Source organism: Mustelus asterias, chromosome 24 (assembly GCF_964213995.1).
Source record: "Mustelus asterias chromosome 24, sMusAst1.hap1.1, whole genome shotgun sequence".
In the NCBI taxonomy this organism is placed as follows: domain Eukaryota; kingdom Metazoa; phylum Chordata; class Chondrichthyes; order Carcharhiniformes; family Triakidae; genus Mustelus; species Mustelus asterias.
In genome coordinates, this window is record NC_135824.1 from 43,098,303 (window position 1) to 43,121,876 (window position 23,574).

At 44.4% G+C, this 23,574-nt stretch overlaps 1 protein-coding gene across 3 annotated transcripts in view; it reads left to right on the forward strand.

Annotated features, from left to right (window-relative positions):
• LOC144511342 (THAP domain-containing protein 5-like) overlaps positions 1 to 13,226 on the forward strand; it is a 31,963-nt gene extending 18,737 nt beyond the window's left edge. The window contains exons 3-5 of one of the 3 annotated variants that reach the window (XM_078241616.1): positions 3,022 to 4,077; positions 7,232 to 7,282; positions 12,963 to 13,226. In XM_078241616.1, coding sequence (XP_078097742.1) covers positions 3,022 to 4,077; positions 7,232 to 7,282; positions 12,963 to 13,088 — 1,233 coding nt within the window. In that variant the 3' untranslated portion in view covers positions 13,089 to 13,226. The remainder of the gene's footprint in view (positions 1 to 3,021; positions 4,078 to 7,231; positions 7,283 to 12,962) is intronic. The other 2 variants (XM_078241617.1, XM_078241618.1) reach the window with 2 other exon arrangements.
• The last annotated feature ends 10,348 nt before the right edge of the window (positions 13,227 to 23,574 follow it).

Here is a 23,574-nt window from a genome sequence, read left to right on the forward strand (position 1 = left end):
ATCTCCCACCAGGAACCCTATAGTTATGCCCCCTCGTTACCATTCCATTCACCCGAGGAAATAGTCTTTGAACGTTCACTCTATCTATCCCCCTCATCATCTTATAAACCTCTATCAAGTCTCCTCTCAACCTCCTCCGCTCCAAAGAGAAAAGCCCAAGTTCCCTCAACCTTTCCTCATAAGACCTACCCTCCAAACCAGGCAGCATCCTGGTAAATCTCCTTTGCACTCTTTCCAGTGTCTCCACATCCTTCTTATAGTGAGGTGACCAGAACTGCACACAATATTCCAAATGTGGTCTCACCAAAGTCCTGTACAGTTGCAGCATAACCCCACGGCTCTTAAACTCAAACCCCCTGTTAATGAACGCCAACACACTATAGGCCTTCTTCACGGCTCTATCCATGAGTGGCAACCTTCAGAGATCTATGGATATGAACCCCAAGATCTCTCTGTTCCTCCACATTCTTCAGAATCCTACCTTTGACCCTGTAATCCACATTTAAATTTGTCCTACCAAAATGAATCACCTCGCATTTGTCAGGGTTAAACTCCATTTGCCATTTTTCAGCCCAGCTCTGCATCCTATCTATATCTCTTTGCAGCCTACAACAGCCCTCCACCTCATCCACTACTCCACCAATCTTGGTGTCATCAGCAAATTTACTGATCCACTCTTCAGCCCCCTCCTCCAAGTCATTTATAAAAATGACAAATAGCAGAGGACCAAGCACTGATCCCTGTGGCACTCCGCTGGTAACCGGTTTCCAGTCCGAAAATTTTCCATCCACCACCACCCTCTGTCTTCTGTTAGATAGCCAGTTACCTATCCAATCGGCCAAACTTCCCTCTATCCCACACATCCTTACTTTCTTCATAAGCCGACCATGAGGGACTTTATCAAACGCCTTACTAAAATCCATGTATATGACATCAACTGCACTACCTTCATCTACACACTTAGTTACCTCCTCAAAAAATTCTATCAAATTTGTGAGGCAAGACTTGCCCTTCACAAATCCGTGCTGACTATCCCGGATTAAGCTGCATCTTTCTAAATGGTCGTAAATCCTATCCCTGAGGACCTTTTCCATCAACTTACCAACCACCGAAGTAAGACTAACCGGCCTATAATTACCAGGGTCATTTCTATTCCCTTTCTTAAACAGAGGAACCACATTCGCCACTCTCCAGTCCTCTGGCACCACCCCCGTGGACAGTGAGGACGCAAAGATCAATGCCAAAGGCTCTGCTATCTCATCCCTTGCCTCCCAAAGACTCCTAGGATATATTTCATCAGGCCCAGGGGACTTATCAACTTTCAGTTTATTCAAAATTGCTAGTACATCTTCCCTCCGAACATCTACTTCCTCCAGCCTATCAGCCTGTGACACCCTCTCTTCCTCAAAAACATGGCCCCTCTCCTTGGTGAACACCGAAGAAAAGTATTCATTCATCACCTCTCCTATCTCTTCTGACTCCATGCACAAATTCCCACTGCCGTCCTTGACCGGCCCCAACCTCACCCTGGTCATTCTTTTATTCCTCACATAAGAGTAAAAAGCCTTGGGGTTTTCCTTGATCTGACCCGCCAAGGACTTCTCATGCCCCCTCCTAGCTCTCCTAAACCCCTTTTTCAGCTCATTTCTTGCTAACTTGTAACCCTCCATCAAGCCTACTGAACCTTGTTTTCTCAACCTTACATATGCTTCCTTCTTCCTCTTGACAAGACATTCCACCTCTTTTGTGAACCATGGTTCCCTCACTCGGCCATTTCCTCTCTGCCTGGCAGGGACATACCTATCAAGGACACGCAGTATTTGTTCCTTGAAAAAGTTCCACTTTTCATTAGTGCCTTTCCCTGACAATTTTTGTTCCCATCCTATGCTTCCTAATTCCCGCCTGATTGCATCATAATTACATCTCCCCCAATTGTAAACTATGCCCTGCCGCATGGCCCTCTCCCTCTCCATTGCAATAACAAAAGACACCGAATTGTGGTCACTATCTCCAAAGTGCTCTCCCACAACCAAATCTAACACTTGGCCCGGTTCATTTCCCATTACCAAATCCAATGTGGCCCCACTTCTTGTCGGCTTATCCACATTGTGTCAGGAACCCCTCCTGCACACACTGCACAAAAACTGCCCCATCCGAACTATTCAACCTATAAAGGCTCCAATCAATATTTGGAAAGTTAAAGTCCCCCATGACAACTACCCTGTGACCCCCACACCTATCCATAATCTGCTTAGCAATTTCTTGCTCCACATCTCTATTACTATTTGGGGGCCTATAGTAAACTCCTAACAACGTGACCGCTCCTTTCCTATTCCTAACCTCAGCCATATTACCTCTGTAGGCAGATCCCCTTCGAAATGCCTTTCTGCAGCCGTTACACTCTCTTTGATTAAACAGTGCCACTCCTCCACCTCTTTTACCAGCTACCCTACACTTACTGAAACATCTATACCCCAGAACTTCCAACGACCATTCCTGTCCTTGTTCTACCCATGTCTCCGTAATGGCCACAACATCGTAGTCCCAAGTGCCAATCCACGCCCCAAGTTCACCTACCTTATTTCGGATGCTCCTTGCATTGAAGTAAACACACTTCAACCCACCTTCTTGTCTGCTGGTACCCACCTTTGACCATGATACCCTTCCCAGTACCTCACTACACTCACTGACCTCCGGACTACAACTCTTTTTCCCATCCCCCTGACAAATTAGTTTAAACCACCCCGAAGAGCTGTAGCAAATTTCCCTCCCAGGATATTGGTAATATATTTAATAATATTTATAATATATAAATGAGAACTTTTAAATGTGCAATGCCCAACAAACTTGATTATTTTGAACAGTTTGTTTGAGACCAACAGTGGACAATCAACAATATTATTTTTGGGACAATTTCTTAGAGTCCTGTGCATGTTTACTGTAGGGTTAGGATAAAAATGTTTGTATCCAATGTATCCATAAATTGAAATTTCTAACTTAAAAAAAAAAATCTTTCTGTAGAAAAGGAAAGTTCTTGTTCGATCGAATGGGAATAAACGGCAAAGGAAGAGGTTGGAAGCGCAAAGCAATGACAAAGAAACAACGCCACAAATGCACATTGCCCCAGTTCTGTCCCCTGCATTGAGTGAACCAAATCGACTTGCAGTGTTAGTCGTGGCAACAGAACCAACGCTATCTTCTTCAGTGACTGAATTGGATCAGGTAGCTCTGTCTTCTGTTAGTGCCTGTATTGAATCAATGTCTGAAGCAATTCTACCATCTGCTGAATCTTTACCCAATTCGGCAGTCAATTCCTTTGGGTTGCTACACATGGACAGTGGAAAATCCCTTGAATCAGTACTAACAGAGCCATCAGTGTTACCATTTGAAAATGTTGCAGCTATTGAAACTGTTCCACTTACGCCAACATTGGCATCGGTTGAAACTGCAATGATGCCGTCAGTTGAAACTTTACAGCTTGTGCCAGCTGAGATGTACGAGGAATCAGAACCAACCCTGACACCAGTAGAAATTGTGCTACCGGCAGCTATTGAAACGCTGACATCTTTCCAGCCGGAGCCTCCAGCGCCAGTCCCTTATACTCCAGCAACATCCATTTTTGAGGATGTGACTGCTGCAAGTGTAGTATCAACTTATCAAACATTACCACTCAGCAATGTGTCTTCTCTGACAGCAGCAGACGAACCTTTGAAAAGAGGGTCTGGCTTTGAAACACTACTGACGTTACCCTCTGCCCTCCTTGTACCAATTATGTCAACTCTACCATTCATGCAAAGCCATGCGGCCATGCCCCCTGCGCCAGTTATTGCAGCTGTTGAAACAGTTATGCCCACACTAGCTGACCTACCGGAAGTACAAGGTGAACATTCATACTACAAAAGTGACCTTACCATCGAACAACTGGAAGGGATTATTACTAACCTGCAGAAAAAGGTGAAAGTTATACAGCAGCGTGAGAGGAGGAACTCGGCTCGCCTGAAAGCTATGGAAAACCTTGTGGACCAACTGAAAAAGGAAAATGTTCTTTCCGAGGAGAAATTGAAAATAATGGAGATGGTAGGTAATGCAGTGAATCTGGGATTTATTATTTGAGAAGCCGAGGTGAATGCCTGCAGTGCAGAAACTGCCACGGTTGGTAAAGTAAGCAAGAACTTAGATAAGCCAGTAGTTGCAATAAGGTGCAAAAGACTGGTTATCCCTCTGTTACTTCGGCCAGCCTCTCACCTTCCACCCTATGTATACTCCTGCTCAACCAAATCTATGCTGCTCATATCATAACTTGCACCAATTCCCCTTTGCCTGTTACCCCTGAACTCACTGACTTACATTGGCTCCCAGAGCAGCAAAGTCTCTAATTTAAATTTCATGAGTTCAAATCCCTCCTTGGCCGCATTGTCAGTAACCTCTGCCAGCGCTAAAACCCTCGTAGATCTTTGCATTCCTCCCCCCAGATGTTGTCAGACCTGCTGAGATTTTCCAGTATTTTGGCCTTTAGAGCATCCGTATTTTCCATTGTCGCGTCATCGGAGGCCAGGACTTAAAGTTTTAAAGTTAAAGTTTAACGGTTTTAAAGTTTTAAGTTTATTTATTAGTGTCACAAGTAGTCTTACATTAACACTGCAATGAAGTTGCTGTGAAAATCCCCCAGTCACCTGTTCGGGTACACTGAAGGAGAATTTAGCATGGCCAATGCACCTAACCAGCACGTCTTTCAGACTGTGGGAGGAAACTGGAGCACCCGGAGGAAACCCACATAGACACGGGGAGAACGTGCAGACTCCACACAGACAGTGACCCAAGCCGAGGATTGAACCCGGATCCCTGGTGCTGTGAGGCGGCAGTGCTAACCACTGCGCCACCGTGCTGCCCATGGCAGCTTCCCAGCTGCTAGGTTCTGGAATCCAGTCCTTAAATTTCTACTCAATGTCTCCTTCTTTAAGATGCTCTTTGATGAATCTTTTGGTCACCTGTCCTAATATCTCCTTAAATGGCTTGCTGTCATGCTTTGTCTGGCAGTGCTCCTGTGAAGCACCTTGAAGATGTTTACTCTGTTACATAAAATGTAAAGTAAACAGAAAATGCAGGAAACACTCAGCAGGTCATGCAGTATCTGTGGAGAGAGAAAGAGTTAATATTTCAACTTGATGGCTGATGATAGAAATGTAATTTCTTTTATTTGATTAGAGAAATAGGACAAACAAAAAGGACCTGGACAATCCCTGAAGTTTTGGTATCGGCATTACATTAATATGGATGCCTTAAGCTGCTTCCCTTAGTTTCACAAAATGCTGGAAAATCTCAGCAGGTCTGACAACACTTGGGAGGAGAGAACAGAGCCAACATTTTGGTCATCCAGATTTGAAACTTTGGCTCCATTTTCTTTCCACAGATGCTGTCGGACCTGCTGAGATTTTACAGCATTTTCTGTTTTTGTTTCAGCTTCCAGCATCTGCAGTATTTGCTCGTATCCCTTTATTTCGGTCTGATTTCCTTATCCCAGTTGTAGACTCATAGTCATAAAGGTTTACAGCATGGAAACAGGCCCTTCGACCCAACTTGTCCATGTCGCCCTTTTTTATTAAAACCCCTAAGCTAGTACTAATTGCCCGCATTTGGTCTATATCCCTCTATACCCATCGTACCCATGTAACTATCTAAATGCTTTTTAAAAGACAAAATTGGACCCGCCTCTACTACTACCCCTGGCAGCTTGTTCCAGACACTCACCACCCTCTGTGTGAAAAAATTGGCCCTCTGGACACTTTTGTATCTCTCCTCTCTCATCTTAAACCTATGCCCTCTAGTTTTAGACTCCCCTACCTTTGGGAAAAGATAATGACCATCTATCTGATCTATGCCCCTCATTATTTTATAGACCTCTATAAGATCACCCCTAAGCCTCCTACGCTCCAGAGAAAAAAGTCCCAGTCTATCCAACCTCTCTTTATAACTCAATCCCTCATGTCCCGGTAGCATCCTCGTAAATCTTTTCTGCACTCTTTCTAGTTTAATAATATCCCTTCTATAATAGGGTGACCAGAATTGCACACAGTATTCCAAGTGTTCCTTCTCATCGAGAAGGTCGATTGGGCCACTTTCTTCAAACCATAAAATCCATGCAATGATTCTTCAGATTTTGTCGTTAAAAGTGAATCATAAGAATGCCAGAAATTGTGGTGGGAGTGGGCCTGGTGTCCCTCGAGCCTGCTGTGTCATTGAGTAACACTGTGGCTGATCTGATTGTGGCCGTAACTCCACTTTCCTGCCTGTCTGCTTCCGCACCCCCTCCCACCCAACGCGCCCCCCCCCCAATAACCTTTGACTCCCTTATAGATTAAAAATTTGTCTTGCACAACCTTGAATATGACCCAGCCTCCACTGTCCTCCAGGACAGAGAATGCCAAAGATTAATAAAGAGAAAAATAAAACCCCCCTCAACAACGTCTTCAATAGGAGACCCTTTAATTTGATAATCTGTTTCCTGGTTCCAGATCACCCATCAGCTCAGTATCAGTGAATGCTGAGAGCTGAATTAAAGTTATGCCGTTATATAAGCAATCCTAGCATACAAACGGTGATGGCACAGTCAGCAGAGAGAGCCCACCTATTAAATGCACTGGGATCAGTCTGTTTTATGGGTTTAGAATTTGTAATTTCGTGATGTCTGGAGTGGAAGAGATGGATTTTTCTTCTTAAAATGATGTATTCAATGTATTTTTCAGAATATAGAATGGGGTGAGGGTGGGGGGTACCTTAAACCCTGAACCATTATATAAGGATGTTTATAATCAGAGATTAGGTTTCGACCCATGCATGATACAAGTTATCACAAACTCTATCATTTTATTCAAAGATGAGGTGTTGGAGGTGAGTTCAAATCTTGCTTCAGGTACAGTTTTTGCTATGCACAAAATGTGTTGACTGTAATATCCATTTATATATTACTATGATACATTTTTAGACCATAACTAAATCATTATTCCCCCTTAGATTTTTCCTGAAATCAGAGGCCTCTGTCTTTTTGCCACCTCACCAAGGTGTGATCACTTTTCGTTTAGATTTTGAATGTTAACAGCCTGTCACCAGCTCTCAGCTATTCCTGATCCTGTTCTTGCTTAATGTCTGCAAACCTGGCCTTTTCAAATTGAACCTGTGTCTGTTTTAGAAGCACTGACTGTTAGTTGAGGTTTATATTGTCCATTTCCTGTAGGATCTTGAAGACTTGATGTGGAGTTGCTGGCGTTGGACTGAGGTAGGCACAGTAAGTAGTCTCACACAACACCAGATTAAAGTCCAACAGGTTTATTTGGTAGCACGAGCTTTCAGAGTGCTGCCCCTTCATCGGAGAGTGAAGGGGCATCTGATGAAGGAGCAACGCTCCGAAAGCTCGTGCTACCAAATAAACTTGTTGGACTTTAACCTGGTGTTCTGAGACTACTTACTGGATCTTGAAGACTTTAATTAGATTAATTAATATTACCTTTTCCGTTTTGAATCCCTGGTATTAGTGCTCTATTCTATCATATTCACCTTCCCTACTGCATAGTATGCTGAGCTCTTTAATCTAGCCACTGGTATCCTCGACATTTCTTCCTGTGAAGTAAATACTCTTTGATTTTAATTACCACTGTTAAGCATCCAGTCCCAATCTCATGACTTTGCATTTTCCACAGTAAATGACGTTAGCCACTCATTAGTGTCTCAATCTATCAAAGTCAGTCCATATTTGATCAGCCTATTCCCTGCTTACAGTTGCTACCAGTTTTCTGACTACATCTCCAAGTAATTTATGTAGATTATAAACAGCAGAGAGTCACAGACAGAATGTGTGTTCTCTTCTGTGTCCTCTGTATGTTTTTTAAAATTTATTAATCACAAGTAGGCTTACATTAACACTGCAATGAAGTTACTGTGAAAATCCCTGAGTCGCCACACTCCGGCGCCTGTTTGGGTACACTGAGGGAGAATTTAGCACGGCCAATGCATCTAACCAGCACGTCTTTCGGACTGTGGAAGGAAATCAGAGCACACGGAAGAAACCCATGCAGACACGAAGAGAACATGCAAACTCTACACAGACAGTGACCCAAGCCGGGAATTGAACCGGGGTCCCTGGCGCTGCGAGGCAGCAGTGCTAACCACTGTGCCACGTATGGAAAGAGGTGTGGATTTTCTTACCTTTGGAGTGTGTATTCTAATTAAATAATTCAGCAGCAAGATTTTGAGAGTTTTTAAAAGGTTAGTTATTCTTTGACTTACCCCAATTAAACACTTTGATTTGATTTATTGTCACATGCATTAGTGTACAGTGAAAAGTATTGTTTCTTGCGCGCTATATAAAGCATATTGTTCATAGCGAAGGAAAGGAGAGAGTGCAGAATATAGTGTTACAGTCATAGAAAAGAGTCAGAATGAAGTTTTAAAAGCGTAGAACAAGAGTAAACGATAGAATTAGAAGGTATGCTGGGCACAGCTTGCAAGAAATCGCCTCGCTCCAGCGCCATCTTGGGATCAATGCCATGTACACTCTCTCACTTACACAAAGACTGGATACAAATAAAGATAGTGCACTTTTACAGGTTACAGCTATCTCATTCTCTGATTTCTGGTCTCGCACATAGCTGCCTGGTCTTGTGAATGGATTTGATAAAGCTGAAGTGAAGTCTTGTAAAGCAAAGGGTTCACAGCAGATTGAGAAGTTTCTTGTAGTTGAATAGCTAGGAGGTTGAATCTCAGGTTACCTGAAATAGTCAAGTATTCTGGCTGCCTGATGGCTTGCTTGTTTCTGAGCCTGCTTCACGGGCTGGCTGAATTGATGCTTCTGCTGTCTTTGGAACTGACGACATAGCAGATCTTTTAAACAGACAAAGAAGACAAGCCTATCTCATGGCTTTTCAAAAGTTCATGGTCTTTTCCAAATAAGATGTGTTCATGTTAATTCCACACCCTGTATTGTGTGTTAACACCCTGTCTCGTTTCGAAGGAGAAAGTCATGGTGTTATAATGGGAGGTTGGTATTGGCCATTCACTTCCAGCTGCCACAAATTGGGTTTATCCAGGATGGTTTTTATTCATTTGTGGGACATTGGAGTTGCTGGCTGGCCAGCATTTATTGCCCATCCCTAGTTGCCCTTGAGAAGGTGGTGGTGAGCTGCCTTGAACCCGCTGCAGTCCATGTTCTGTGGGTTGACCCACAATGCCGTTAGGGAGGGAATTCCAGGATTTTGACCCAGTGACTGCGAAAGAACGACGATATATTCCCAAGTCAGGACGATGAGTGGCTTGGAGGGAAACTTGCAGGTGGTGGTGTTCCCATGTATCTGTTGCCCTTGTCCTTCTAGATGGAAGTGGTCGTGGGTTTGGAAGGTGCTATCTAAGGATCTTTGGTGAATTGCTGCATTGTATCTTGTAGATAGTACACACTGCTGCTACTGAGCGTTGGTGGTGGAAGGAATGGATGTTTGTGGATGTGGTGCCAATCAAGCGGGGCTGCTTTATCCTGAATGGTGTCAAGCTTCTTGAGTGTTGTTGGAGCTGCACTCATCCAGGCAAGTGGGGAGTATTCCATCACACTCCTGACTTTGGCTTGTAGATAGTGGACAGGCTTTGTTTGGGGAGTCAGGAGGTGAGTTACTCGCCGCAGTATTCCTAGCCTCTGACCTGCTCTTGTAGCCACTGTGTTTATGTGGTGAGTCCAGTTGAGTTTCTGGTCAATGGTAACCCCAAGGATGTTGACAGTGGGGGATTCAGTGATGGTAACACCATTGAATGTCAAGGGGGGGGTGGTTAGTCTCTTATTGGTGATGGTCATTGCCTGGCATTTGTGTGGCACGAATGTTACTTGCCACTTGTCAGCTTAAGCCTGGATATTGTCCAGATCTTGTTGCATTTGAACATGGAGTGCTTCAGTATCTGAGGAGTCGCGAATGGTGCTGAACATTGTGCAATCATCAGTGAACATCCTCACTTCTGACCTTATGACAGAGGAAAGGTCATTGATGAAGCAGCTGAAGATGGTTGGGCCTAGGACAGTACCCTGAGGGACTCCTGCAGAGATGTTCTGGAGCTGAGATGACTGACCCTCCACAACCACAACCATCTTCCTATATACCAGGTATGACTCCAACCAGCGAAGTGTTTGCCCCCTGATACCCATTGATTCCAGTTTCGCTAGGGCTCCTTGATGCCACACTCGGTTGAATGCAGCCTTGATGTCAAGGGTTGTCACTCTCACCTCTGGAATTCAGCTCTTTTGTCCATGTTTGAACCAAGACTGTAATGAGGTCAGGAGCTGAGTGACCCTGGTGAAACTCAAACTGGGCGTCACTGAGCAGGTTATTGCTGAGCAGGTGCTGCTTGATGGCACTGTTGATGACCCCTCCCATCACTTTACTGATGATCGAGTGTAGACTGATTGGGCAGTAATTGGCCGGGTTGGATTTGTTGTGCTCTTTGTGTACAGGACATACCTGGGCAATTTTCCACATTGTTGGGTAGATGCCAGTGTTGTAACTGTACTGGAAGAGCTCGGCTAGGGGAGCGGCAAGTTCCGGAGCACAAGTCTTCAATACTATTGCCGGAATGTTATCAGGGCCCATTGCCTTTGCAGCATCCAGTACCTCCAACCATTTCTTGATATTACATGGAGTGAATCGAATTGGCTGGAGACTGGCATCTGCAATGCTGGGGACCACTGGAGGAGGCCAAGATGGATCATCCACTCGGCACTTCTGGCTGAAGATTGCTGCGACTACTTCAGCCTTATCTTCTGCGCTGATTTGCTGGGCTCCTCCACCATTGAGGATGGGGATATTTGTGGAGCCGCCTCCTCCAGTGAGTTGTTTAATTGTCCACCACCATTCTTGAGTGCAGAGCTTAGATCTGATCTGTTGGTGGTGGAATCGCTTAGCTCTATCACTTACTGTTTTTGCTGTTTGGTATGCAAGTCGTCTTGTGTTATAGCTTCACCAGGTTGACACCTCATTTTTAGGTATGCTTGGTGCTGCTCCTGGCATGCCCTCTGCAGACCCCATTGAACCAGGGTTGATTCCCTGGCTTGCTGGTAATGGCTGAGTAGGAATATGCCAGGCCATGAGGTTACAGATTGTGCTGGAGTGCAGTTCCGCTGCTGTTGATGGCCCACAGTGCCTCATGGATGCCCAGTCTTGCGTTGCTCGGTCGTTTTGAAGTCTGTCCCATTTAGCACGGTGATAGTGCACACAACATGATGGAGGCTATTCTCAATGTGAAGACGGGACTTCATCTCCACAAGGATGGTCACTCCTGACGATACTGTTGTGGACAGGTGCATCTGCAGCCGGCAGATTGGTAAGGATGAGGTCAAGTATGTTTTTGCCTCTTGTTGGTTCCTTCACCACCTGCTACAAACAGGCTAGCAGTTATATCCTTTTGGACCCGACCAGCTCGATCAGTAGTGCTGCTGCTGAGCCACTCTTGGTGATGGACATTGAAATCCCCCATCCAGAGTATATTTTGTGCCCTTGCCACCCTCCGTGTTGTTCAACATGGAGGAATACTGATTCTTCAGCTGAAGGAGGATGGTACATGGCAACCAGTAAGAGGTTTCCTTGCCCATGCTTAACCTGAAACCATGAGACTCCATGTTAAGGACTCCCAGGGCAACTCCCTCCCGACTGTGTACCACTGTGCCGCCATCTCTCCTGGGTCTGTCCTGCCGGTGGGACAGCGCGTATCCAGGGATGGTAATGATGGTGTCTGGGGTATTTTCTGTAAGGTATGATTCCGTGAGAATGACTATGTCAGGCTATTGCTTGACTAGTCTGCGAGACAGCTCTCCCAATTTTGGCACAGCCCCCAGATGTTAGGAGGATTTTGCAGGGTCGACAGGGCTGTTTGTTTTGCTGTTGTCTTTTTCAATACCTAGGTCGATGCCAGGTTGTCTATTTGCTTTCATTTCTTTGTTGAGACTTTGTAGTGATTGATAGAACTGAGTGGCTTGCTAGGTCATTTCAGAGGGCAGTTGAGAGTCAACCACATTGCTGTGGCTCTGGAGTCACATGTAGGCCATACCAGGTAAGGACGGCAGATTTCCTTCCCTAAAGGACATTATGTGAACCAGACGGGTTTTTCCGACAATCAACAATGGTTTCATGGTCATCAGTATGGAACATGTCGAGGCAGCCTGGTAACTCCATTATCTAATGTGTTGGCCCTTTCTTATTCCCTGAACGGCTGCTGATGTCCATATTTGTTATTTGACTGAAACTTGCTACTGTTTGTCAGCCCAAAAGCCATTTCTTCAATTCAGTCACTGCTGTGGGCTTGCAGGGAAGGTGTGAACGTCCATGTCAGGGATTAAAATTGAAACTTCAACTTTTTTTCCAGAGGTGTTATGTCCCCTTGTGATCTCCCATGATAACTGATGAGAAGGCTATTAGGAGTGACTCCTAAACTACTGTAATATCACATTTAATTGTGCTACTCACTTTGGAAGTGTTGTCTTTCCATTTCTTGCCTCTCCCTGGTTGCATACAATAGTCCGTGCCATTGCTTGTTGGTGCACAAACCTATTATTATTTTTAAAGATGTGTTGTCATTGTCAGCCTTTGTGCACCATACAAGTGTACTTCATGGAGGGTGAATCTTTTGGAGGGTGAATCTTTTGGAGGGTGAATCTTTTGGAGGGTGAATCTTTTGGAGGGTGAATCTTTTGGAGGGTGAATCTTTTGGAGGGTGAATCTTTTGGAGCCCCATGTTACAATTTTCAACTTGAACAGACTACACCTGAAACTCGAAGGGTTGGGGGAGGAACTCCCAAAAATTACTCTTTAGCTCTAAAAAGAGAATCAGCTTTATAGGCATAACTTCACAGATCAGGAGTTTCTATATGTTTGCACGATCAGAATAGTTGAAGGATTGTGCGGTATGTTTAGCTAATTCTTTGTTGTTGCAATTTTCAGACCTGCTTGCAGACAAATGCTCAGGTGATGAATCCCTCCAGTACTGTCACGGTTGTTTGTGAAGACAATGACACTATAATTTATGCACTCCAACAGTCACCAAATGAAGATGGTGATACTCTTTGAGGAAGATGTTCAACTTCAAGGAGGACAACTGGACTACACTTTCTAATCCCGGCACCTGTTGTTTGTTCCTGGAAAAACTTTGTAATTTTTCTCTTAAATGAAAAGATTAAATTATATTTTATTTCTACCATTACTCTATTACAAGCTGTTTTTAATGTAACTGCAATAATGACCTGACACGTTTGATTAAGTGAAGTGTGGAGTGCTTGCTTATCCAGAGTTATTAGAATTTTTGTTTGAGCCCTGTGCTACCTGTGTGTGTACGCACGCACCCTCCCCCCACCGCCCCCCCCGCCCCCCCAACCATCTGTAGTCACAATAGTGCTGGATGGCTGTATTTTTCTATTACGCAAAGAAATGATTGTCTTGAGAAACTATCTCTGTATGAGAATTGGTTGAGCTGAATTAGCAGTTCCTAATGTTTTAAAATGAACAGTTGAGTTCTATTTTTCTTTGCCAATTTTTCCCTTTCCTAGCTTGCTGAAAGTCTTTGCTGCTTCCTTGGCTACTCTGGTGCTCATTCAAACACTCATTATTCAGATGTGAATCTCAGTAATGAGAAGCAGCTGGCTACTTGACAAGGACATCCAAACTGATATTAACCTGATGGCGACAAACAGGTACGTTTATTGAAGGACAGTGATGAGTGAGTTTCCTGATTTGCCATCATGACGGAAAACCAATGAGATCGACAGTGTAACAGGCACAAAAACCGATTGTTTATTGGACAGAGATAGGATTAAGGTTATAAGGTAAGAACGGTGGTAGACAGGGTCAGTCTGAATGATGGGCAGAGGCCAATGTTCCTTTCAGCCATGGCACAGTATTAGTTCTCTTGCCTCTAGATGAGGAGATTTGGGGTTCAAACTCAATTGGTTTGAGTACATAAAATAGGCTGACATTCTCCGTGCAATGCTGAGGATGTGCTGTTACTGTCACCGGTGCTGTCTTTTGGATGAGATGTATAAACTGAAGAGTTACCTGCCCCCGCGGTGGACTGAAATGTTCCATTCGACTGTTTTGAAGAACAGCAGGGGAGTTCTCAGTGTCTAGGCCAATATTAATCCCTCAATCAACATCCCAAAACATTATCTGGTCATTGTCACCTTGCTGTTTGTGAACATTCTATTTACAAAATGGCTGCTCCGTTTTCTACAAGTGCAATTCAAAAATATGTAGCTAATCATCTGTAAGGTGCTTTGGAATGCCCTGAGGTTGGGAAAGTCACTGTGTAAATGCAAGCTTTTCTTTCCTATATATAATAGTTTTAATGGGTCTACCAAGCCTTACGCACTGGTAAAATCCCACCTTTAATACCATGCCTCATGAATTAGCCAATGGTGGGGAAGGATAAAATAATCCACAATCTCCTCTCCGGATTGCTATCTCACGACTCCTACTACAACATGCACATATAGATGGGGTTGAGCTTTGTTGCGATGCTCCCATAGTTGAACAGTGAATCAGCATTCTTACCTGGATTGTCACACAGTTTCAACATTTGGAAATGTTACTTGTCAACATCTGGAGCAATATTCTGGTCTGAGTCATCGTTAAGAAATAAGATAAGAAACATTGAAAGTTAAAAGAAAATTAGGCAGTACAATATCATCTGGAGAAACATACCAGTAGAAAATACAACACTGCAGATAAAGAATTTGTGGCATTGTATTTTAATGCATCGTTTTGGCTAATTAAGAGTTGCACTAAATTATAAAACACAAGTTGTGCCGAACACACCTGGATGAGCACTTGGCATGTCATAACATTCAAGGCGTATGGTGTGCTGGCCTTTATCAATCGAGGGATTGAGTTTAGGAGTCTGGGGATAATGATGCAGCTATATAAGACCCTCGTCAGACCCCACTTGGAGTACTCTGCTCAGTTCTGGTCGCCTCACTACAGGAAGGATGTGGAAAAGATTGAAAGGGTGCAGAGGAGATTTACAAGGATGTTGCCTGGATTGAGTGGCATGCCTTATGAGGATAGGCTGAGGGAGCTCGGTCTTTTCTCCTTGGAGAGACGAAGGATGAGAGGAGACCTAATAGAGGTGTATAAGATGTTGAGAGGCATAGATCGGGTGGACTCTCAGAGGCTTTTTCCCAGGGTGGAAATGTCTGCTACGAGAGGACACAGGTTTAAGGTGCCGGGGGGTAGGTACAGGGGAAATGTTCGGGGGACGTTTTTCACACAGAGGGTGGTGGGTGAGTGGAATCGGCTGCCGTCAGTGGTGGTGGAGGCGAACTCAATAGGGTCTTTTAAGAGACTCCTGGATGAGTACATGGAGCGTAATAGGATGAAGGGTTATAGGTAGGTCTGGAAGGTAGGGATGTGTTCGGCACAACTTGTGGGGCCGAAAGGCCTGTTTGTGCTGTAGTTTTTCTATGTTTCTATGTTATGGACCAAGTGCTGGTAAATGGGAAGTCAGGTGTTTCTCACATATTGGTGCAAACTCTATTTGCCGAAGGGCCTCTTCTGCACTCTATTATTCTGTATGAATCTAACAATGCAAAAAACTGCTTCAAAACTATTTTTTGTAACACAAATTCAACTAGATCATAGAACATAGATCATAGAATCCCACAGTGCAGAAGGAGGCCATTTGGCCCATCAAGTCTGCACCGACCACAATCCCACCCAGGCCCTATCTCCATAACCCTACTTATTTATCCTACTAACCCTCTGACACTAAGGGGCAATTTATCATGGCCAATCGACCTAACCCACTTGTCTTTGGAGTGTGGGAGGAAACCCACGCAGATACAGGGAGAATGTGCAAACTCCACACAGACAGTGACCCAAGTCGGGACTCGAACCAGGGTCGCAGGCGCTGTGAGGCAGCAGTGCTAGCCACCGTGTCACCCTTGTGGCAATCAAACCCGCAACCACTATTTCATTGAAGGGATAATTTAAAAAAAGACCCCTATCTTCAATTTTCTTTGATAAAACACTATTTTTGGCAACGATCTGAGCGGGAAGAGTAGAAGATTTTGTGCCTTACAACAGCTACAATGGATTTACCATCGCTACTTGTTCTAAAAAGATTTTGTATTTGTATAGTGTTTTCTAGATGTCCTGAAGTGATTCAGAGTCAGTAAACAGTTTGTCATTTATTACTCATTTCAGTTTTAAGTAACACGCTATGTTTGATTTGTTACTTTTCAAATAAACACCATGCCATGTATTAATATTGGCTTGTGTTGAGGAGCATTGTTACAGTCTGCTCAGTATCTGAAAATCAACTACAGCAGTTGCCACATTCCAGGTAGGTTGGACAAAATGAATGAATTTAATTCAGATACTTTAACTGTTGTATTTGGAAAGCTGTGGATTTGCTGAATTTCATGTCTATTTTTTGTGTCCTTTTTAACAATTTCTTGCAAAGTAATTTATATTAACTGTATTCTCAGCAAAATTGAAGTATGATGTTGCAGGAAAACAGATAGTTGGTCGGTGAGTATTTTTCTTAGTTATCTTTCAAAACTCAGGTAATTTTAGTAATCGTTAGGTTGTACTAATAGCAGTGAGGTTAGTTAATAGGATAATTTATTAGATTAGTGGGTGAGTATTTCCTAACTAATTTTCATCTGGGTAAAGAATGTTTGTTGAAATAATATAAAGACAGGCAGGTCTAGAGACATTAAATAACATTTAATCAGTAAAATAATTAGTTAAATGCTGTAAAGATGATAGGGCAGGTGATGTGTGGCAGCTGCAGAATGTGGGAACTTTCAGATGGTACAATACTTAGTACTGCTGCCTCACAGTGCCAGGAATCCAGGTTCGATTTCATCCTTGGACAACTGTCTATGTGGAGTCTGCACGTTCTCCCCTTGTCTGCGTGTGTTTCCTCCCACACTCCAAAGATGTGCAGGTTAGATGGTTTGGCCATGCTAAATTGCCCCTTAGTTTCCCGAGATGTGTAGTTTAGGGGGCTAAAGTATGTGGGGTTACGGGGATAGGGCCTGGATAAGATGCTCTGACAGCGAGTCGGTGCAGAATCAGTGGGCCTAAGGGCGCCTTCTACACTGTGGGGCTTCTAACATGAACAAATGTGTAACCCAAGGCAAACGTGTCTGCAATAATTGTCTGTGGCTGGAGGAACTTTGGCTCATAGTTGTTGATCTGGAGGCCAAGCTACAGGCACTGCAACACATCAGGGAAGGGAAAGTTACCCGGACATTTTGTTCCAGCAGGTGGTCACACCCCTTTGGATAAAGTCATCTGATTTGGTCCATAGTTGGAGACAGGAGGGTGTGACAGCGAGTGAAGGGGCAGGTAGTATTGAGGAGGTAGGGAGGCTGCAGAAAGATTTAGACAGTTTAGGAGAGTGGTCCAAGAAGTGGCTGATGAAATTCAACATGGGCAAGTGCGAGGTCGTACACTTTGGAAAAAAGAATAGAGGCATGGACTATTTTCTAAACGGTGACAAAATTCATAATGCTAAAGTGCAAAGGGACTTGGGAGTCCTAGTCCAGGATTCTCTAAAGGTAAACTTGCAGGTTGAGTCCGTAATTAAGAAAGCAAATGTAATGTTGTCATTTATCTCAAGAGGCTTGGAATACAAAAGCAGGGATGTACTTCTGAGGCTTTATAAAGCACTGGTTAGGCCCCATTTGGAGTACTGTGAGCAATTTTGGGCCCCACACCTCAGGAAGGACATACTGGCACTGGAGCGGGTCCAGCGGAGATTCACACGGATGATCCCAGGAATGGTAGGCCTGACATACGATGAACGTCTGAGGATCGTGGGATTATATTCATTGGAGTTTAGGAGGTTGAGGGGAGATCTGATAGAAACTTACAAGATAATGAACGGCTTAGATAGGATGGACGTAGGGAAGTTGTTTCCATTAACAGGGGAGACTAGGACGCGGGGGCACAGCCTTAGAATAAAAGGGAGTCACTTTAGAACAGAGATGAGGAGAAATTTCTTCAGCCAGAGAGTGGTGGGTCTGTGGAATTCATTGCCACAGAGGGCTGTGGAGGCCGAGACGTTGAGCGTCTTCAAGACAGAAATTGATAAATTCTTGATTTCTCGAGGAATTAAGGGCTATGGGGAGAGAGCGGGTAAATGGAGTTGAAATCAACCATGATTGAATGGTGGAGTGGACTCGATGGGCCGAATGGCCTTACTTCCGCTCCTATGTCTTATGGTCTTATGAAGCAGATAAGGGGAGCGAGAAGGTAGAAGTGGTGGAACCTGCAATTATCTAAAGGTTTTGAAGTTCTTGCAGCCTATAAGCATGAAAGTGGGGGCTGCAGTGTGGATGAGTGAACTAACCATGGTACAGGAAGCCATTATTGCAGGGGAATTAACATGAATTTTGTGGTAGTATAGTCAGGAGGATAGAGTCAGTTCTCTGCAGCCAAGAGTGAGAGTCGAGAAGGCTGTGTGGCCTGTTTGTGCCAGGGTTTGGGACATCTGTTCTGAGCTGGAGAGGAACTTGCTGTGGGAGGGTGAGGATCCAGTTGTCACAGTCAATAAGGGTACCAATGAATTAGCTAGGACTAGGAAAAAGGTTCTGCTTTGAGAGTATGGGCAACTAACGACTAAATTAAAAAACAAAAACTCAGGTTCTCTGGACTATTAGCTGAGTCATGAGCAAATTGCAGTAGGATAAATAAGATTAGAGACTCAGGCTGGAGTTTTACCATCCCGCCCGTCACAGGAATCAGAGCAGGTGAGGGGGTGGACCATGGAAAGATCCATTGACCTTGGGCGGGATTTTATGGTATCAGGACAAGTGAAACCGTAAAATCCTGCTCATAATGCGTGGCTCAAAGATTTGTGTGGAAGAAATTAATTTTGATTCATGGGGCACTGGCACCAGTACTGGCGAAAGTAAGAGCTATACCATTGGGATGATTTTCACCTGAACTGTGCTGGGACCAGTGTTCTGGCCAGTAGTATAACTAGCGCAGTAGAGAGACAACTAAACAACCTAGTCAGTGGCTTGGATTCAAGTAAAGGAAGACATGGTAAATAGGACAAGACAAGACAGCAAGGTAGCAATACGGGAAATGATAATCAGAGAGTAGCAGGAAAGGACAGAGCATGCAAACTTAACTAGAAAGAGTGCAGAAACAATTTATTCGGATGCTACCGGGACTTGACGGTATGAGTTATAAGGAGAGGCTGGATAGACTGGGACTTTTTTCCCTAGAGCGTAGGAGACTTAAGGGTGATCTTATAGAGGTCTATAAAATAATGAGGGGCACAGATCAGCTAGTCAATATCTTTTCCCAAAGGTAGGGGAGTCTAAAACTCAAGGGCATAGGTTTATGGTGAGAGGGGAGAGATACAAAAGGGTCCAGAGGGGCAATATTTTCACACACAGGGTGGTGAGTGTCTGGAACAAGCTGCCAGAGGTAGTAGTAGAGGTGGGTATAATTTTGTCTTTTAAAAAGCATTTAGACAGTTACATAGGTAGGATGGGTATAGAGGGATAGGAGCCAAACTCAAGCAATTGGGACTAGCTTAGTGGTTTTTAAAAAAAGGGCGGCATGGACAGGTTGGGCTGAAGGGCCTGTTTCCATGCTGTAAACCTCTATGACTATAAATTCTAAACATTTTGAAACAAGGCCTGCAGATTGGAAGTAACAAATACATTATTTAAGAAAGCAGGAAGAGAAAACGGAACTACAGACCTGTTAGCCTGACAGTAGTAGGGAAAATGCTATTATAAAGAATATGATAACTGGACACTTAGAAATTAATGGTATGATTGGGCAGAGTTAACATGGACTTAAGAAAGGGAAATCAGGTATGACAAACATTTTTGAGACGTAAGTGGCAGAATAAATAAGGAGAAATCAGTGAATATGGATTTTCCGAAGGCTTTCAATAAGGTCACACAATAGATTGGTTGGCAAAATGAGAGCATATGGAATTGGAGGTAATATACTAGCATGGAGTGGGAATTAGTTAATGGACAGGAAACAGTCGGGAAAAATAGGTCATTGTCAGGCCTGCAGGCTATGAAAAGTGGGGTACCGTGCTTAGGCCCCAGCTAGTCACAGTGTATATCAAAGTGGAACCAAATGCAATATTTCCAAGCTTGCTGATGACACAAAACCAGGTGTGAATGTGAGTTGGACGCAAAGTGCCTTCAAGGAGATTTAGACAGGCTAGGTGCATGGGCATGAAAATGGCAGATAGAACATAATGTGGAAAAATGTAACATCTGTTTTGGTAGAAAGAAAAGGGATGCAGAACATTTCTTAAACGGTGAGAGGTTGGGAAATGTTAATGTCCAAAGGGACTTGGATATCCTAGTTCACAAGTCACTGAAAGCTATCATGCTGATGCAGCAAGCAATTAGGAAGGCATATGGTATGTTGGCCTTTATCACAAAAGGATTTGAGTACAAGTGTAAAAAGGTTTTGCCACAATGTATGGCACCTTGGTAAGACCACAGCTGGAGTACTGTGTACAGTTTGGTCTCTGGCAAGTATATCCTTCTTTAGATATAAAGAGGGAGTCCAACGAAGTTCACCAAACTGATTCTTGGGGTGGTAGGATTGTACTATAAAAGGAGACTGAAATTACATTCTCTGGAATTTGGAAGAATGAGAGGTGACACAACATTCTTATAGGACTCGATGCAAAAAGGATGTTTCCCCTGGCTGGGGACTCTAGACATGATGTGGAAATGCCGGCGTTGGACTGGGGTAAACACTAAGAGTTTTAACAACACCAGGTTAAAGTCCAACAGGTTTATTTGGTAGCAAATGCCATTAGCTTTCAGAGCACTGCTCCTTCGTCAGATGGAGTGGAAATCTGCTCTCAAACAGGGCACAGAGACAAAATCAAGTTACAGAATACTGATTAGAATGCGAATCTCTACAGCCAACCAGGTCTTAAAGATACAGACAATGTGAGTGGAGGGAGCATTAAGCACAGGTTCAAGAGATGTGTATTGCCTCCAGACAGGACAGCCAGTGACATTCTGCAAGTCCAGAAGGCAAGCTGTGGGGGTTACTGATAGTGTGACATAAACCCAACATCCCAGTTTAGGCCGTCCTCATGTGTGCGGAACTTGGCTATCAGTTTCTGCTCAGCGACTCTGCGCCGTCGTGTGTCGTGAAGGCCGCCTTGGAGAATGCTTACCCGAAGATCAGAGGCTGAATCAGAGGCAGAGTCGCTGAGCAGAAACTGATAGCCAAGTTCTGCACACATGAGGACGGCCTAAACCGGGATCTTGGGTTTATGTCACACTATCAGTAACCCCCACAGCTTGCCTTCTGGACTTGCAGAATGTCACTGGCTGTCCTGTCTGGAGACAATACACATCTCTTTAACCTGTGCTTGATGCTCCCTCCACTCACATTGTCTGTATCTTTAAGACCTGGTTGGCTGTAGGGATTCGCATTCTGATCAGTATTCTGTAACTTGATTTTGTGTCTCTGTGCCCTGTTTGAGAGCAGATTTCCACTCCATCTGCCGAAGGAGCAGCGCTCCGAAAGCTAATGGCATTTGCTACCAAATAAACCAGTTGGACTTTAACCTGGTGTTGTTAAAACTCTTACTGTGGGGACTCTAGAGCCAAGGGACACAGTTTCAGAATAAGAACCTTTAAGATTGAGATTAGGAGGAATTTCTTCACTGGTGAATCTTTGGAATTCTCTACCCCAAAGGGCTGTGGAGGTGCAGTTATTTATTTATATGTATTAGTTGAGTCACAAGTAGGCTTACATTAACACTGTACTGAAGTTACTGTGAAAATCCCCGAGTGGCCACACTCTGGAGCCTGTTCGGGTACACTGAAGGAGAATTTAGCATGGCCAATGCACCCAATCAGCGCATCTTTCAGACTGGGGGGGCGGGGGAGAACCGGAGCACTCAGAGGAAACCCACAAAGACATGGGAGAACATGCAGACTCCGCACAGACAGTAACCGATCGAACCTGGGTCCCTGCCTCTGTGAGGCAGCAGTGCCACCGTGCTGCCCACATATATTCTAGATGGAGATTGACAAATTTCTACATATTAAAGGTATTAGGCGACATGGGGATAGTATAGCAAAATGGCACTCATGTAGATTATGATCCAGTTGAATGGTGGATGGGAAGCAAGGGCAGGAAAAGAACAATACAGCACAGGAACAGGCCATTTGGCCCACCAAGCCTGGGGGGTTAATGGTTTCTATCCCTCTGTTCATCTCCCGTTCATATGTCTTTCAAGATACACCTTGAACATTGCAAACGTGCTTGCTTCCACCAGCCCCCGGCAGTGCCTTCCAGACAGGAAATTGATTGTGAAGATCAGGTATAGGCATATCTAAAACTCACATTCCATGATGGCACAGGCATCAACCACAATGTTTTATTCGTTCAATTAAAACATTAATTTGATGTACCCGTGCTAATATAGTGCAGAGTTTTAACATGGGAATGCTGGACTGATTGACGATTGCAAATATATTTTAACAAAGATCCTAACTGATCAACATAAATCAAACTCCGTTTCGATTACGTGGGCTTTGCGGTACTTTTTTTTAACGATTTGGGAATTCCGTTTTTCACCACAAAGTGATCCCCATTGCTTTATAAATGAGCGAAATAAATGTTTTTTTCCCCCGTGATTTGACATTATTCCTGCCATTCGGGAGGTTTTATTTGGAGAAAACGAGTTCATGTCGCTTCAAGGAATAATGGGGATGTTTCTTCCGGAAGAGAGTGCAACATGACACTTTACCACAGTGCTTGCTTTGTTTCACGTTTCTTTTCCTGGTCCCCCCCCCCCCCCCCCCCCCCCCGCCCGCCCGCCCGCCCCGCCCGCGCACTGGCCTTATGCTGCTGCTGCTGCTACAGGCGCCTGAATTCACTCGTATTGAATTTTCACCGTGGTTATAAACTTGGTTTAGTGGGAGAGTAATTTACAAGTAGTTTACGGAAATAACGTGATTTTCAGCAACTGGCTTTCTCAAACGCAGTGGTAGAGGTGTGAAAGCTAATGGTTTCTCTAGAACCTCTTTCTGTTTTCACAGGTAGAGGTGTGAATAGAGTAAGTCTATCTATTAGATAAGAATTTGGGCCATCAACACCTCTGATTGGGGAGAAATGAGCTGGCGGCTTGCTCTGTGGTCCAGTGTGGATGGAAGGCAGCAAAACCTGTCTCCCGTGAACAAAGCTGCTCTTTGCTGCCACGCCAGCTGGGGATTTATTTTCACCCACGGTCTGGCTTACTCGGGCCATCCTCCCGGGTGTGCAGCGACCGCAATGGGCTACAGCCGGAGCATGCATGGGAAGAGAAGGGAGGGAAACAGGTTGGTGCCAATGCAACAGGGAGGGGGTGGAGGAGAGATATGCTTTGATGCATAGGGGGTGGAATGCCCCATTTTGCTTGGGGGGTGGGGGGGTGTGTTGTGGGGTGTTTTCGTGGAGGAAAAGGGAGAGGTGCACTGGAGTGGAGGAGCCATTCATTGGAGAGGGAATGGGGAGGAGAAAAGATGGGGGCTTTGCACTAGGAGAGAATTGGGGG